The sequence below is a fragment of the Pan paniscus genome, chromosome 16 (genome assembly GCF_029289425.2).
Source record: "Pan paniscus chromosome 16, NHGRI_mPanPan1-v2.0_pri, whole genome shotgun sequence".
NCBI lineage: Eukaryota > Metazoa > Chordata > Mammalia > Primates > Hominidae > Pan > Pan paniscus.
In genome coordinates, this window is record NC_073265.2 from 46,514,139 (window position 1) to 46,531,134 (window position 16,996).

Consider the following 16,996-nt stretch of genomic DNA (forward strand, 5'->3'; position numbering starts at 1 on the left):
CTTCCCTGTTGAATCCCAGCCTTTTCATATCTTAATAAAATAGATCTCGCAAGTCTTGGCGTTAACTTTACTAACATGTTATGCTGACATGCATATCAGCTATTTCCTCATCTCTTTTGGAGTTAATCTTAACCTGTGCTTTGCCTCCTGTTCTGTCTTGACTTTGCCAGAAAAATCGAGTTGAGCAGCAACTTCACGAGCATTTGCAAGATGCAATGTCCTTCTTAAAGGATGTCTGTGAGGTACTATTTCTTTTAGATGGTGCCTTTTTTGTGTTTCAATTAATTATACTTCCCACTATTCATTTAAAATCTTTAAGCTGTACAGACTCCCATCTTTAAAAATCAAACAATTGACTGTTTCAGTTTTTATCACAGTATATAGGAATAATTTTGTCTCTTACGTTGTTGAAAGCGATCCTTTTTAAAACAGCTCTACTGGCATGTGCTTTTGATTTTTTTAATTCTAATATGTTTGTGTATGGGGCATGTGTGTATCCACAGACAGACAATACCATTTATTTAGTTTTGTCAAAGAACATATCTGGATATGTTCACCATATAAGTTACATGTGCTTTATATACTTAAGACAAAATTAAAACTTAAACTTACTGGATTTGAGGTCCCTTCCCCAAATTGCCATCATTCAAAGATCAGTATTAAAGTATAGGTTGTACTTTTTTTTTTTTTTTTTAGAAACTCTTATTGAGAAATGACATAGTATCCTTCACTTTTTGTAGAAGCTAAAAGAAATAACCTCATGGTAGTTTGGTAAATTAATTTTATAAAGCAGTGATTTGTTTCTGAAGCTTTGAAAATTTAGCATAATCTACATACATACAGCCTTTTTTTGTTGTTGATTTATAGTTCAGGTGGTTGCTTTTGAAGCTACTTGATACTGCATTTCACTTGCTATCTTCCACATATCATATAGTAGGAAACATAACAGTTAATGAATCTAACAGATGCCAGCAATAACCACCATGTTTTTTTTAATCCATACAGCAGTCTCGAATGGAGGATCGTTTAGACAGACTGGATGATGCAATCCATGTGCTGCGGAACCATGCTGTGGGACCTTCCACCAGTTTGCCTGCTGGTCACAGTGATATACATAGTTTATTGGGACCATCCCATAATGCACCAATTGGAAGCCTCAATTCAAACTATGGAGGATCAAGCCTTGTTGCAAGCAGTCGATCAGCTTCAATGGTAAAATCATGCTCATCTTTTTTGTCGTAAACCCTAAAGATTCTTGTCCTAAATGTCTTTAATGAAATCTTTGGGAAGAGGATCTTTCTGAAAGGAAGGCAAAGACTGACTTTTCAGAATTTTCTTTACTGTCTTTGGCAGTAAAGTATTGGCTAAGTATTAGTCCATAAAATCTTCTTGTGACCTTGTGCAAAAAGCATAAGCTTTCTACAAAGATCATTTTTAGCTAAAACTTGGATTTTTTTCCAGATGTGTAATAATTGGCACAGCAGTTTTTGCCTTGAAATAGTGCATAAGAAATCTGAATAGCAAGAGTTCTGATCTAGAAAAGTTGTTTATTGTAATTTAGAACCAGCCTTCAGTGGTAGAAAGAATGTGAAACTGTAATTTATACAGATCCAAATTTAAACTTTATTCCCAAACTGCGGGGGAGGTAGTTTTAAGAATGGCTGTAATTTCAGTAATAAATAAAGGAAACAATTTTAGATTAATCCACAAAGAGAATTTTTAAGAACTCAGTCCATCTTTTAAAAAAATATGATAATTTTTAAAGGGGGTGTTCGTTCTACAGCCATACACATCAAAAATTCTGTGTTTACCATCTTACATTATTTTTTATCCAAATTATCTTTTAAAGAAATGAAGTTCTTTTTGAACCTGCTATTTTAAACTTATACCATGTGTTTGCATGTTTATGGCATGGTTTTTAAGGTTCATTGCATGCTGCGAAATGTTCTTCTACGAAGCAGATTTTTAGCTATAAGCCATGTGATGAAGGCTAAAAACTTACCTATCATCAAAATAATTAGTTGCCCCAAATGCTGAAGGCTTGTATTCTGTAAGATAGGATTGGTTCCAGATTTTCACACTCACATATCTTACACATACATACACTCATTTTTGAGCCTCTGAAGTAAACGTCACACAAGGCTGCCTATTTTCTGAGAACTGTATTTTCAGCAGCATGGGTAACATTAGATACCTGTTTTGTGTTTGTTTTTTTAATGTCAGGAAATCTTGAAAATCAGTCTCCTTTTAAAGTGCTTTTTATTGCTATTGATAAGCTAGTAAGTGTCAAAACATATGTAAGTTATTAAACTAGTAAAATGGGGAAGTGTCAGATGGCTCACACCTGTAATCTCAGCACTTTGGGAGGCCAAGGCGGGAGGATTGGTTGGAGTTCCAAGACTAGTCTGGGCAACAAAGTGAGACCCTCATCTCTACAAAAAATTAAACAAAAATTAGTCTGGCACAGTGGCATGTGCCTGTGGTCCCAGCTACATGGAAGGCTTAGGTGGGAGGATCTCTTGATCCCAGGAGGTCAAGGCTGCAGTGAGCCATGTTCATGCTACTGCACTCCAGCCTAGGCAATAGAGCAAGACCCTGTCTCAAAAAAAAAAAGAAAGAAAGAAAGAAAAAAATATGAGAGGGTATTGTTATCACTGCTGGTAATAGTAATGAAATAATTTTAATGGTATAATAAAAGGAATTTGTTACAAATATGAATGCCGAATAACTTAATAATTTGTTGAAATACTATTTATCCTTATTTAGAAGCATGACTTAAAAATCAATATTCTTGAATTTTAAGTTAGTCTCAGCAGCAACATTTGCAGTTCTTATTCCTTACCTCTTAACAATTTTTTAATTCTTCACTTTTACTAGCTTACTGCTCCTATTCCAACTTATCAGCTACAGTATTTATTATATATCTGGCTCCTCCCAGTTGGAGTTTGCATAAAATGAAACTTCTGTCTTGAGAAAGTTGTTTTTTTACCAATTTCAGATATTCCATACTAGAAAGGGAGACTTATCAAAATCTAGTCCTCCAAAGCCACCTAGAAACCTAGTGCATTTTAGAAGACTGTTAGAGGGAAAAACTCTTTCATTGGATGGCACCCTAAAACTTATAACTAAGAAAGTAGCTCCTACTATATGCTGAAGGAATGCACCGCCCACTTCAGAACAACAACAGAAGGTCTGCCAGAGGTATTTTTTTGTTGTTGTTTTTTGTTTTGTTTTGTTTTTAGAGATGGAGTCTCACTCTGTGGCCCAGGCTGGAATGCAGTGCCGTGATCTCGGCTCACTGCAACCTCTGCCTCCCAGATTTAAGCAATTCTCCTGCCTCAGCCTGCCGAATAGCTGGGATTATAGGCACCCGCCACCACGTCCGGCTAATTTTTCTGTTTTTAGTAGAGATGGGGTTTCACCATATTGGCCAGGCTGGTCTCAAACTCCTGACCTTGTGATCCGCCCACCTCGGCCTTCCAAAGTGCTGGGATTACAGGTGTGAGCCACTGCACCCGGCCAGAGATATTCTTAAAAAGAAAAAAAAAATCTCAAATTAGTAAAAAAAAATTGGTCTTCTGAGACATGAAGTGAGTCTGGCTTAGTCTGAGCTGCAACGTTAGTGCCACAGCAACTAGCCCAAGCTGTTGTTCAGTGTGTCTGTCACAGCCTTCTCTTCAGTCCTTATCACCTTCTCAGCGGGTACAGAGCTGTGGAAAATCTGCCAGAAATCATCTGCTATCTTCATCTCATCCAGACACAATCACTAGTACTTTTAGTAGTGGAGATAAGATGTATCTGGCAGGCTTAGCCTCAAAATACAAAGTTACTGGCTGACAAAATCTGACACTGTTAGGTGAGTCAGTATTCATCTCCTGTCCTTCTGAAGTAAGCCTTTTAGCTGTTGAGTCCTCAGTTCTCAGCTTCAGCAAAAAGACCAAAGGATGGAATGAAATGAAGATTAGTCTGCCACTGACTATCCCCGCAGAGTCTTAGGCATGTTATTGAGGAAGACTGTCTTATCGTGGTGGTTCTTTTCCGTGTCTGAGGACTTCCATTAGTACTGCTGGGATCCCTTTATTTACATGCTCAGCACCCACCTATATGGAATCAACTCTTCATATCCTTTCAGAGTGTGTGATTTTGGGGGCATGTTTTTGTAACTCTTGCCAACTGTCTCCAAGAGTTAATCTCCAGCTTTTATTGTCCCCTTGTCACAACAATACATCCTCCTAACTAATCATGACTAAGAAATAATGTGGTTTTACATTCTGGAATCGATTCCCCACCCCCACCCCCACCCCCACCCCGCCCCACCTTGTTTTTGGTCTCTTATAACTTTCCAGAAGTTTGTCGATTTTTTTCTGCATTAACATAAGTTAGTATTTGTTTTGGGCTCCTAATAATGGAGGCTATATGGCCAGACTTACAAAGTGATCACAGAAATACTTGTTGATCAGCAATTTGGTACCACCATATAGAATTCATGAGGTCAGCTTCTTTCAAAAACATTTGCCTTTCATTATTCCATTTGTTTATTGCAGAGAATAGAATTATTCTGATAAACGTAGATATTTTCAGGACCTCCACAGAGCATTCAGATGACATTTTTGTTATAATGGAACTTTATCCTAATGGGCAGCATCCTAATTGTAGGGTTTAAATATATCACTCTTCCTCCTAGCATTTAGAAAAGGGTTTGATATGCTTTTTCTATAAAGGGCCAGAGAGTAAATATTTTCAGCTTTGTAGGCTGTATAGTCTCTGTCACAACTACTTAACTCTGACAATGTAATGTGAAAACAGCTATAGACAATATGAAAACAGATGGGCACGGCTATATTCCAATAAAACTTTATTTACAAAAACAAGCTCCTTTATTTACAAAAACATAGGTCAAGATTTGGCTACAGGCCAGACCTTGGGAATTCCTGCTTATAAATTGGCACCTAAGCAGATATAATGGGGTTAGCATGTTTTTCTTTTTCTTGGAGCCTATAACGTTTGGCTTATGTTAATGAGTAGTTTTGAGAGTTTTATTGAAGTAATTGGAATACTTGAGGCAAGCCAGGATACACTGGTAGTGGAAGAGTAAGAGTTGATGGCAGGATAAAAGTGGTACAGGCCAGGCATGGTGGTTCACACCTGTAATCTCAGCACTTTGGGAGGCCAATGTCGATGGATTGCTAGAAGCAGGAGTTTGAAACCAACCTGGACAACAAAGTAAGAACCTGTATCTACAAAAAAAAAAAAAAATTTTAATTAACTGGGCATGGTGGCATACACCAGTGGTCCCAGCTACTCAGGAGGCTGAGGCAGGAGGATTGCTGGAGCTCAGAAGTTTGAGGCTGCAGTGAGCCATGATCATGCCACTGCAGTTGAGCCTGGACAACAGAGTGAGACCCTGTCTCTTAAAAAAAAAAAAGTGTGTGTATGTATGTATATATATATATATATATATATATATATATATATATATATATATATATATATATATAGTGGTACAGACAGGTCAGCTCCCAGCCTGCAGTACAGACAAATCAGTGATCAAGGTTACTAGCAGTGTAAGGTCTACACGGACACAGTAACCATTTGGCCGAGCATTTCCTTGTTCTCATTAGTATTTGATACTGATATATCATTTAAATTTTAAAGCGCGAAATCAAGAGTTTTTAAAACTATTGAAATGTCAGCATTTGGCTTTAGTTTTGTTCCCATTTATTTAGCGTAAGGCTAAACTTTTAGAATAAACTGCTGAGAAGAATGAAAAATTTTTAGTAGAGAACTGAAAATAAAAGGAATCATGAATTTTAGCAATGTATGGTGGCTTACACCTGTAATCCCAGCACTTTGGGAGGCTAAGGTGGGACTACTGCTTGAGCCTAGGAGTTCAACACCAGCCTGGGCAACATAGGGAGACCTCATCTTAGCCACATGTGGTGGCGCATGCCTGTAATCCCAGGTACTTGGAGGAAGAGGTGAGAGGATCACTTGAGCCAGGAGTTCAAGGCTGCAGTGAGCCGTGATCACACCACCATACTTCACCCTGAGTGACAAAGTGAGACCCTGTATCAATTTAAAAAAAAAAGGGAATCGTGAATTTCATTTGAGCAATAAAAAGAGCTCTCTGCAATATAAAGTTAGCGACATCCCATTGATTTATGGCCGTAATACCTAAGTACCTAGGCCCAACAAGATAACTCCATCAAAACACCTTTCTCTTTAATGAAAAGTACGGTTATTCCTCAGTCAGACAGTAACTTCAACTTCAAACCAAAACTAAATGAAATTCGAAGCATTTTGTACTAATGGAAGCTTGATGCAGATCTAAACAGTTTCTTATTCATGACATAGGATAAAATTTCATTTGTGAGATCTTTTGATTCATTGTTATAAGTCCTGATAAAATTTAATACAGGTATTTGTCTTAGTTATTTTTTGGTATTGCTTGGGTTCTTTGTTGTTAAGGGGTGGTTGAAGAAGTGACATACTCTTGTATGAGAGCGTAGTAACTAATGTTAAATTGTAAAGTGTAATGCTAGCTACCCTATATAATGATTTAAAAATATAAATCATGTCTGTTTTCTAAATTTTAAAGTAATTAGAGAAACTATTTTTCTTAGTTACAGGAGACTTAAGACTAAGTAAAGACTGATAGGCAAATAGGGTAATATTTTATTCAAAATTATCTTGGCATTTTTGTCATTTATCAAAATAAATTTGAAATCATTTTAATCTTCCATTTGGACAGTATTTAATTTTAGTAATGGGGTTTGTAATACGGTAGAAATTATGTGTCTATGTTTCAACTGAATAGAAAGATTTTACTTTTAACCACTCTTTTGCTTTCTGCAAGTAATTTTTTCCTAAATAGGCAATTTTTTAAATTTTTATTTTTATTAAGACGACATTATAGTGCTTTTTTAAGGGTTTTGGTAACATTTTAAAATATAAAATAGTTCAAAATGGCAACTTTTTAAAAATTTGAAAGCCATAGAGGTTATATACATTTATGGAAATATGTAAAAGGAACCGTAACAAATGTAATACTACCAAGTTTCTAGTAAAACCTGTCTTCAGATAAATCAAAATCTTGGAGTAGACAGTATTTAAAGATCCTTTAACCAATCTGTAAATTAATAGTGATTAATTTAAATCATTAGTATTCAGTGAATGGTACAAATTATTAGAATACGATTCAAAATCAAGAGGAATTCATACTGTTTTTCAGTTTGTCCCTCAATTCACAAGACCTCTTATTCATCAACTAATTAGATTTAACATTTTTCCATTGTGAATGCTAAAGCCATCGGCCAAATTAAATGAAAACAAGTCCCTTATTGGGTGCTTCCAGAAAAGTAAGGCCATACATAGATTGTGAAGATTGAGTATGCAGGATGGTGTCATTTAATGGCATGGGCCTTTTATTCTGAAATGGAGCTCTTCATAATCATTGAAACGTGGAGGGTAGCAGGCCTTGGGGTTTGCCTTGCCCTGCTACTCCCCTAACAGCAGCAGCCTGTCAGCTGTATGCTAACGAGGTGAACAATTAAACCGAGTCCTATCTGGCTGGCCCCACAGGCTCTAGGCTCAGACAAAGAACTGTTTATACACCTGTTGTATGTGTAGACAGAGCCATTTGAATGTGGAGCTGCAGATTAAAGGGAAGACATGGGAGCCCAGGAGAGCAAGGGTTAAAGAGAACTATAAGAACTGTGAAAGTCAAATTCTCCAGAAAATATGTGAGGGCCATTTGCAAGGGGAATCAAGTTACAAAGAAAAAGTTCCTGCTAACTTCATTGACATGAAAAACTCCAGACTTCAAGCCTTCGTCTAGTCTGAGGCCATTTTTTTAAAGGCTTATATTTTTGCTATGTGTGCCAGTTAAATTTTTTCTTTTGTAAGCTAATTATGTTTAAGTTCGTGTGAGAAAATACTTAGTTTGTATTATTCTATAGTGTAAAAATATTTGCTGGTGTTTCTGTTGCAAAACAAATCTAGCACCCATTCTGATTTTCCTTAAGGGAAAAGTAAAACTTCTAAGATTTATTATTTAGATAATGATCAGACACTTTTTAATAGTTGAGCTTTAAAAAAATCAAAGAATTATTTATACTGATGAAGTAAAAGGAAATCAGAATTCAGCAGATGCATCATCACTTAGATAAGTGAAAATTCAATTTGTTACTGTTCAGTAGTATTGTCTTACATAGCTATAAAATGTTTCACATGTATAACATACACTAAGTATACATATGTTTAAAATTTAAATTTTAGAAGGCTGTTTTCTTTTAAATTACTTGGTGTGATAGTTCAAAATGTTATGTAAAACAGAATTAGTACATATTGCCAGGGGTCAGAAGTTTTAAGTCCACATTATTATAAATACAAATACACCTCAGCTTTTACTTTAACTTACAATAATTTCCCCAGCCCGTCAAAATTCTCCTAGATTTATTTAATCTTTAGAGTAGGCCTAATCTTCCAAGGTTCCAAAGAATTTGCAGCCATGTATTGTGATTGCCCATATCTATTTTTATAAAATGGGATTTTGAACTTCCTTTCCTCTTAGATCACTGAGTACTTCATAGTAAGAAAGCACCCTCATTCGTTAAGAATAAACAAGACCAGGATACCCTTGAAACAGAATTTCATGAAACATTTTAAAAATAATTTGTTCTCTTGAATACAATTTTCACAGTCCATTTCTTTACTGATTGTTAGGTTGAGTACTTCAGATTCTTCTCAAGTTTTTTTAGGGGAACAACCAAACACTAAAACTTTCTGAAAGTGGGAAGTAGGATGGAAGTCTGCCATAGTTTCTGTGGTCCCTTCCCAGCTTTAAGGTTTTGTGATTCTAATACATCGTGAAATTGTGTGGTTTAGAGAAAGGGTGTAGTGGAGGCATGATTATTATCCAAGGGAGTAGTGACACAAATAATGCTCAGTAATGACCAATCCTAAAATCATTTTAAAAGTAACTATTAAATTAAATTTTTAAATCCACTAAATGGCAATGTTTCTTAAAAATAAAGATGAGAATAAGTGTAAAAGACAAACATTTCTTGGAAAGTGTGGTGGAAGAACGAATCTATTCTAATTAGATCTACTACCAAATGACCTGCATTGCCTAAAATTTTGCTTTGGTTCCTTTTGTTTAGTTCACAGAAAAACCAAAGGATAAACTTGCATAGGGGTATTTATTCCTCTTAGGGTAAAATCATGCAAAGTCATGGAAGATAAAAGCTATATTAATTACTCAAGAGGGATTCAAAGCTTGGCAGTTTACTAGGATTGAAGGATTTATTGAAAAACATGGTTCTCATGTATAACTCCAGGCAATAAACCTATTTAATTAAAAGCTTAATCTTCTAGTTGACATGTCTGCTACTATTCTAATAAAAACTTCATCCGTAACAAGTTTTTCTATGTATATTAATACTGCAGTAGCTGACTGTTTGATGGTGTTTGCATTGCTTGGAATGTAGCAGTATTTTGTTAAATGCCAGTTCTCATGCATACTTTAATGTATTTAGGTATTATATGAAATAGATTTTCAGATTGATTATATAGGATTATTAATAGACCCTATAATATGTAGTGCGTTGTGGCTTATAGAATGCTTTGTCAGCTCATTTGCTTCTCACAAACACCCTCTGTGGGATTTAAAATTTACAAATTAGAAGTTTCATTTTTTTAAAAAAAGGTATGTTTTGGTTTGATTTAAAAGCAGTACTGCTATGAAGTATTAATATTTTGAAATTCTCCCCAAAAACCAGAATAATGACATCCAGAAAAAGTTGCTGAAATCAGATGAGTGACACTGTTTTCTCTATTAAACCTAGTAAAATAATTTGGACAGTTATTGCCTCTGAACTATCTTAATCTTTTTTTATTTTTGGGTTTTCTTTAACTTTAGGTTGGAACTCATCGGGAAGACTCTGTCAATCTCAATGGCAATCATTCGGTCCTGTCTAGTACAGTCACTACTTCAAGCACAGACCTGAACCATAAAACACAAGAAAATTATAGAGGTAACTATATTGTTGGTTTTCAGAAATAATGCAGACAGAGATATCATTTGGAACACTGTCACCTTTCTCACAGCTGGATTGACATCTGTGAATCAAAAGTCATTGAAGTGAGGGAATTCCAAATAGCGTGGAGAGCAGATATTTAGGGTTCCAGCTGGCCCATCTAGGTTGACAATTACAGATACTTATTGATGAATAGAGCCACGTACAGACCATTGTTCAGTATTTACCAGTTATCTTTTACCTCTTCCTGTTCTGTCATGTCCCTCTTCCTCAGACATTTTCCCTCATGAGTGTATCTTCATGGTCCTTAGAGGCATTGACAGAGATATTTCTGATTATACTGAGAGCTCCGAATGATGGAAGCTGTTGTTTTAGAGATTATCGTTTGATTGAAGAGACATGCAATTTTGATAAAAAGCAAACTTGATCACTGTTCCAATAGAGCTTACAAGTAAGTGTGAAGATAGAGCACTTGAAAGTGCAAATAAGATCACCAAAATAAAGTTCTCCCAGTTACATTTAACCATGATGCCTATTTTACTGTTTATCCAGGAAGATGTTAAGCTTATGTCCTTTACCTCTGCAACATCTTAGAAGTTAGTTTCTAAAATACATAGTTTCTCATCCTTGTTCATTTGTTAAATAATGCCTGAAAGTGAGCATTAAATTGGTCATGGGGGTCAGACTAGTTCTTCTAAATACAAATGCTGTTAAAAAGCACAAGGATGTGGATATATTCTTTTCAGCTCTAAATAGTATACTTTCCTACATCTTCAAACCTCCATCATAACCCTGTAACTGCTAAGGATATTCACCAGCTAGAAAGCTTTTTATTGTCTTAGCTGTAATTCATATATGAGTCTCGTCTTTTATTTTATCTTTCCTTTGCCTCTTTGTTAGGTGGCTTGCAAAGTCAGTCTGGAACTGTTGTTACAACAGAAATCAAGACTGAAAACAAAGAAAAGGATGAAAACCTTCATGAACCTCCTTCATCAGATGACATGAAGTCAGATGATGAATCCTCCCAAAAAGATATCAAGGTTTCATCTAGAGGCAGAACAAGGTATTTGTTAGCATCCAGGTTTTAAATTTTATTCATTTTCCATAGGTAAAAATACTTGAGAAGCTGGGTGTCATGCATTTATTAACTGTCAGCTATGTTCTAGATATTGTGTTAGGATTTTTGTGTATGTTGTCTCATTTAATCACCACATCATCTCTATAAAAGAGAAGTATATGAAGGTTTGATTTCAAAATTATGTTTTCCTTCATACTATACCATTTGAGGGACTATATATAAAATATAATTATGTCTCTTCACTCAAGTTGCTTAGTCTGTTAGATAAGTAGAAGGTAAAATAGCTAAAAGAAGTTAAATCATGTGGTACGGACATTTAGATAGATTTGATCAATAAATATTTGAATATGGTCAGGTGTCACTTAACAATGGTATATATTCTAAGAAATGCATTGCTAGGCAATTTCATCATTGTGCAAACATACAGTATACTTTCACAAACCTAGCCTGTTGTTCCTAGGCTGTATACCTGTATACCATGTTACTGAACTGAGTGCTGTAGGCAATTGTAACACAATGGTAAGAATTTGTGTATCTAAACACCTAAAAGGCACAGTAAAAATAAAAGATAAAAAATGGTACCCGTATAGGGCACTTATCATGAATAGAGCTTGCAGGACTCGAAATTGCTCTGGGTGATTCAATGAGCAGGTGGTGAGTGAATGTGAAGGCCTAGGACATTTCTGTACACTATTGTAGACTTTACAGACACTGTACATTTAGGCTATATTTCATTTATTAAAAAATATTTTTCTTCAATAGTAAATTAACCTTAGCTTACTGTATGTCATTTACTTTATAAACTTAAATTATTTTTAACTTTCTGACTCTTGTAATAATAGCTTAAAACACAAACACATTATATAGCTATACAAAAATATTTTCTTTAAGTTCTTTTGTAAGCTTTTTTTTTTTTTTTTTTTTTGAGATGGAGTCTTACTCTGTCGCTCAGGCTGGAATGCAGTGGCATCATCTCGGCTCACTGCAACCTCCGCCTCCCAGGTTCAAGTGATTCTCCTGCCTCAGCCTCCCAAGTAGCTGGGATTACAGGCACCCCCCACCACTCCAGGCTAATTTTTGTAGTTTTAGTGGAGACGGGGTTTCACCATGTTGGCCAGGCAGGTCTGGAACTCCTGACCTCAAGTGATCTGCCCACCTCAGCCTCCCAAAATGCTGGGATTACAGGCACGCGCCACCGCACCCGGCCTTTGTAAGCTTTTTGCTATTTTAAAAATTTTGTGGTTTTTTTTTTGTTTGTTTACTTTTCAAACTTTTTTGTTAAAAACTAAGACACAAACACACGTTAGCCTAGGCCTACACAAGGTCAAGATCATTAATATCACTGTCTTCCACCTCCACATCTTGTCCCACTGAATGTCTTCACAGGCAGTAACATGCAGGAAGCTGTCTCTCCTAAGGTAACAAAGCCTTCTTCTGGAATACCTCCTAAAGGACCTGCCTTGAGGTCTTGTCGCCCAGGCTGGGGTGCAGTGGCACAATCTTGGCTCATTGCAACCTCTGCCTCCCGGGTTCAAGCAGTTCTCTTGCCTCAGCCTCCAGAGTAGCTGGGACTACAGGTGCCTGCCACCATGCCCGGCGAATTTTTGTATTGTTAGTAGAGATGGGATTTCGCCATGTTGGCCAGGCTGGTCTCGAACTCCTGACCTCCAGTGATCTGCCCACCTCGGCCTTCCAAAGTGCTGGGATTACAAGCGTGAGCCACCACACCCGGCCAACTTTTTTTTTTAAGTTAGAAGTATACTCTAATGATAAAAAGTGTAGTATAGTATAGTATAGTATAGTATAGTATAGTATAGTATAGTATAAATACATAAACCAATAACATAATTAGTTATTATTATTATCAAGTACAGCAGGTCCTCAAAGAACATCATTTTGTGAAATGATGAGAAAAAAAATTGATTCCTAGCTAGAGCCTCTTTGTTTGTGGAGTTTGCACATTCTTCCCATGTCTCCTCATGTGGGTTTTCTCTAAGTACTCCGGTTTCTTCCTTCACCCCAAAAATGTGCATATTAGGTTGAGTAATGTGTCTAAATTGTCCCAGTACGAGAGAGTGTGGGTGTATGTGTGAGTGTGCCCTGCAATGAAAAGGCATCCTGTCCAGGATTGTTTCTACCTTGCTCCCTGAGCTGCTGGGATAGGCTGCAGCCTCCCCCGACCCTGAACTGGAATAATTGGGTAAATAATAATCTTACTTATTTTTATGAGTCTTTCTTAAATGTATGAATAGTTCACATTTATTTCATTGTTTAATATTAGAAGTGTATTTTGGTTTTTATTTAGAAGTTTGATGATATTTTGTCACCAGAAATGTACTGTAGGGACTTAACTCTTATTTATATCAATTAACCTATGATAAAACTGGTTTTATTATGTGTCATTTTCCTTAAAGTTGCAGTTTCCAAGAACTGATCAATGACATTGAGGACTTACTGTAGTGTGTACTGTACTTAATTGCATGCTTTTATACAACTGGCAGCACAGTAGGTTTGTTTATATCAGCACCTATACAAACAAAGAGTTAACATGACTAATGTGTTGTGCTGCAGCCTTACCACAGCTACATTACTATATAATAGACATTTTTTAGCTCCAATATAATAAGACCACTGTCATGTATGTAGTCCCTCATTGACCGAAATGTTATGGGCTCATAACTGTATATTAATATAAGGGCTAAATATATGGTAAGACTCTGATTTAAACAAGCAAATTATGGCCCATGGGCCTACCCAGCTCACTGCCTATTTTTGTTTTTGTTTTTATTATTTATTTATTTATTTATTTATTTATTTATTTATTTATTTACAGACAGGGTCTCGCTGTCACCCAGGCTGGAATGCCATGGGGTGATCTTGGCTCACTGCAGCCTCAGCCTCCCAAGTAGCTGGGATTACAGGCAGATGCCACCATGCCTGGCTAATTTTTGCATTTTTAATAGAGACAGGGTTTCACCATGTTTTCCAGTCTGGTTTTAAACTCCTGGCCTCAAGTGATCTGCTCACCTCGTCCTCCCAAAGTGCTGGGATTATAGGCGTGAGCCACTGCGCCTGGCTGCTGCCTATTTTTATGTTTTATTAGAACATCACCATGCCACATTCATTTATCCATTGTCTGTGGTTGTTTTCATACTGCATTGCCAGACTAGAATAGTTGCCACAGAGACTATATGGCCCATCAGAGCTGAAAATATTTACCATCTGGTCCTTCAGAAAAAATGTTTCTTTTTAACAAACAATTAAATAGTAATTTGAGAAAAGTATGAAAAAGGAAGTATTCTAGGCAGAATGATGTTGTCGTGGAGTTTTCTAGAAAATGGACTTGACTTTGCTTTGAAGTATGAATATAGACACATAGTACATTAGTTTCAAGTGATTTCTGGATTTTTCCTTCAAATTTTTCTTCCAGTTCTACATTAAAATTAGATGAGTTAGGCCAGGCACAGTGGCTCATGCCTGTAATCCCAGCACTTTGGGTGGCTAAGGCAGGAGGATCTCTTGAGGCCAGAAGTTCAAGACCAGCCTGGGCTACATAGCTAGATTCTGTCTCTACAAAAAATTAGCGGGGCATGGTGGCAAACACCCGTAGTCCCAGCTACTTGGGAGGGTAAGGCAGGAAGATTGCTTGAGTTCAGAAGTTTGAGGCTGTAGTGAGCCATGATCATGCCACTGCACTCTAGCCTGGCTAACAGAGAGATGCTGTCTCTAAAAAAAGACTTTTTTCTAATGAAAATTTAAAAGTTAGATCATTTAGTATATTTGTGGTACACCCTATTTCTTGGCATACATAGTCATTTATCAATGATATGTGTATATATCTTATACAGATTTAAAACATTGTTCTTTGTGTTGAATTATGGTGCAATGAGGATGGTAGATAAAACTAAAAGAAGCAGAATGTTCCTTTCTGTCATTCACAACTTAAAAGGTGTCCTTTTGCTCTTTTGACATTCTCACTGTTTTCAACACCTAAACATTTATCTTGGGAAAAAGGAAATCTTAAGATCTTAATATTATTACTTTAATATGTATTGTACTCAACTATCAGGGGCATAAGGAAGGAAAAAACTGTGACAAGGAATTCAGAGACCACTCTTTGGAGGCATCTTAACTCTTACATAGTTTTTATTCAAATAGAATTTTAAGGGAAACAATTTACATCTTTCCTCCATATTCATCTTCTTATAGATCAGGAATCAGCAAACTTTCTCTGTGAAGTCCCAAATAGTGACTATTATTAGGCTTTACTGGACATACAGTCTCTGTCACAGCTACTTACCACTGCCATTAGAAAACAAAAGTAGCCAAAGTCAAATGGGTATCGCTGTTCCAATAAAATTTTACTTACAAAAACGGATGACCAGCTCATAGATCAGTTTGCTGACCCATATTACAGGTCATCAGAAATTAGGAGGCAGTGTAATAGGTTAGTAATAGTCCATAATAATGAATAGGTTAATAACATGACCTTTGGACAAAATCAGGGTTTGAATTGTGGTTCCATTACATACTTGCCAAGTGACTTTGGGCAAGTCTTTGGCTCAGTTTCTTCTTCTCTAAAAGGAGACTTTCTGTTACAGGATTCTTGTAGGAATAATCTGAAAATGATGCATGTAAAACCCTTTGCACACGGTCTAGCACACAGTAAGCACTCAATAAAGATACTATATCTACTGTTACAGTGGTAGTGTTATGGTGGTAATTTTAAGTGTATGGTGTAGGCTTGCTTCCATGGAGCACTGAGCTGACATCTCATCATCATACTGCCACCAGTTAGCTCTGTGATCCTAGGTCTTGAAGTGGTTCTCAACCCTGCTGCCCAGACCCTGGAACATTTTAGAAATACAGGTGCCTGGGCCCCAACCCAAACTCACTAAATTAGTGAGTCTAGCATCTCTGGTAGTGAGACCTGGAAAGCTGTATTTTTCAAGTGCTCTTGGAGATTCTAATGAGTGGCTATCTGTGGACACCACTGGGCTCGATGATCTTTAAAGGCCTTTTTGAAGTCAAAGAACCAGTGATTTTCTTTTGTCAAAAGAATGCATTTATATGATTCTTAATGATTAGCAGGTTAAATATTGCATACTTTTTAGAGACAGAGTCTCTGTTTGTCACCCAGGCTGGAGTGCAGTGGACAATAACCTCAAGCTGCTGGACTCAGGCAATTCTCCCATGCCCGCCTCAGCTTCCCAAACCACTTAGGTTACAAGCACGAGCCACCATGCCTGGCCTGTGTACTTGTTCTTTTATTAGAATACTCAGGGTATTAAAGAAGAGGTAAAAATGTCTAATTGTTTTGTACATTATTTCAAGGTTCTGAGCAGCTGTGGTCAGTAATTTATATCTGAATCATAAATAGAACTTTCTATAAGCTGTTACAGAGCATCTCCCTCATATGTTTTTTTTTCTGATTATGTAGTCTATTTTCATTACAGAAATGTAGAAAATACAGAAAAGTATACACAAAAATCACAAGAAACCCCACTATTGAGAATTAACCACTGTTTACTTTTTTTTTTTTTCCTGAGAAGTTCTAGTTTGATTTCACTGTGGTCTGAGAGACGTTTTGTTGTGATTTCTGTTATTTTACATTTGCTGAGGAGTGTTTTGCTTCCAATTATGTGGTCAATTTTAGAATAAGTGCAGTGTGGTGCTGAGAAGAGTGTATATTCTGTTGGTTTGGGGTGGAGAGTTCTGTAGATGACTGTTAAGTCTGCTTGGTCCAGAGCTGAGTTCAAGTCCTGGATATCCTTGTTAATTTTCTGTCTCGTTGATCTGTCTAATATTGACAGTGGGGTGTTAAAGTCTCCCAGTATTATTGTATGGGAGTCTGAGTCTTTTTGTAGGTCTGTAAGAACAT

At 36.5% G+C, this 16,996-nt stretch overlaps 1 protein-coding gene across 11 annotated transcripts in view; it reads left to right on the top strand.

Moving 5' to 3' along the window:
* Positions 1 to 16,996, top strand: part of TCF12 (transcription factor 12) — a 371,464-nt gene that overhangs the window by 334,996 nt on the left and 19,472 nt on the right. For 6 of the 11 annotated variants that reach the window (XM_003827877.8, XM_008953204.7, XM_055099060.2 and 3 more), the window contains 3 exons: positions 1,006 to 1,212; positions 9,920 to 10,034; positions 10,938 to 11,100. In XM_003827877.8, the coding sequence (XP_003827925.1) occupies positions 1,006 to 1,212; positions 9,920 to 10,034; positions 10,938 to 11,100 (485 nt within the window). Of the gene's footprint in view, positions 1 to 170; positions 243 to 1,005; positions 1,213 to 9,919; positions 10,035 to 10,937; positions 11,101 to 16,996 lie in introns of all 11 variants that reach the window. The other 5 variants (XM_003827878.7, XM_008953203.7, XM_034938824.3 and 2 more) reach the window with 1 other exon arrangement.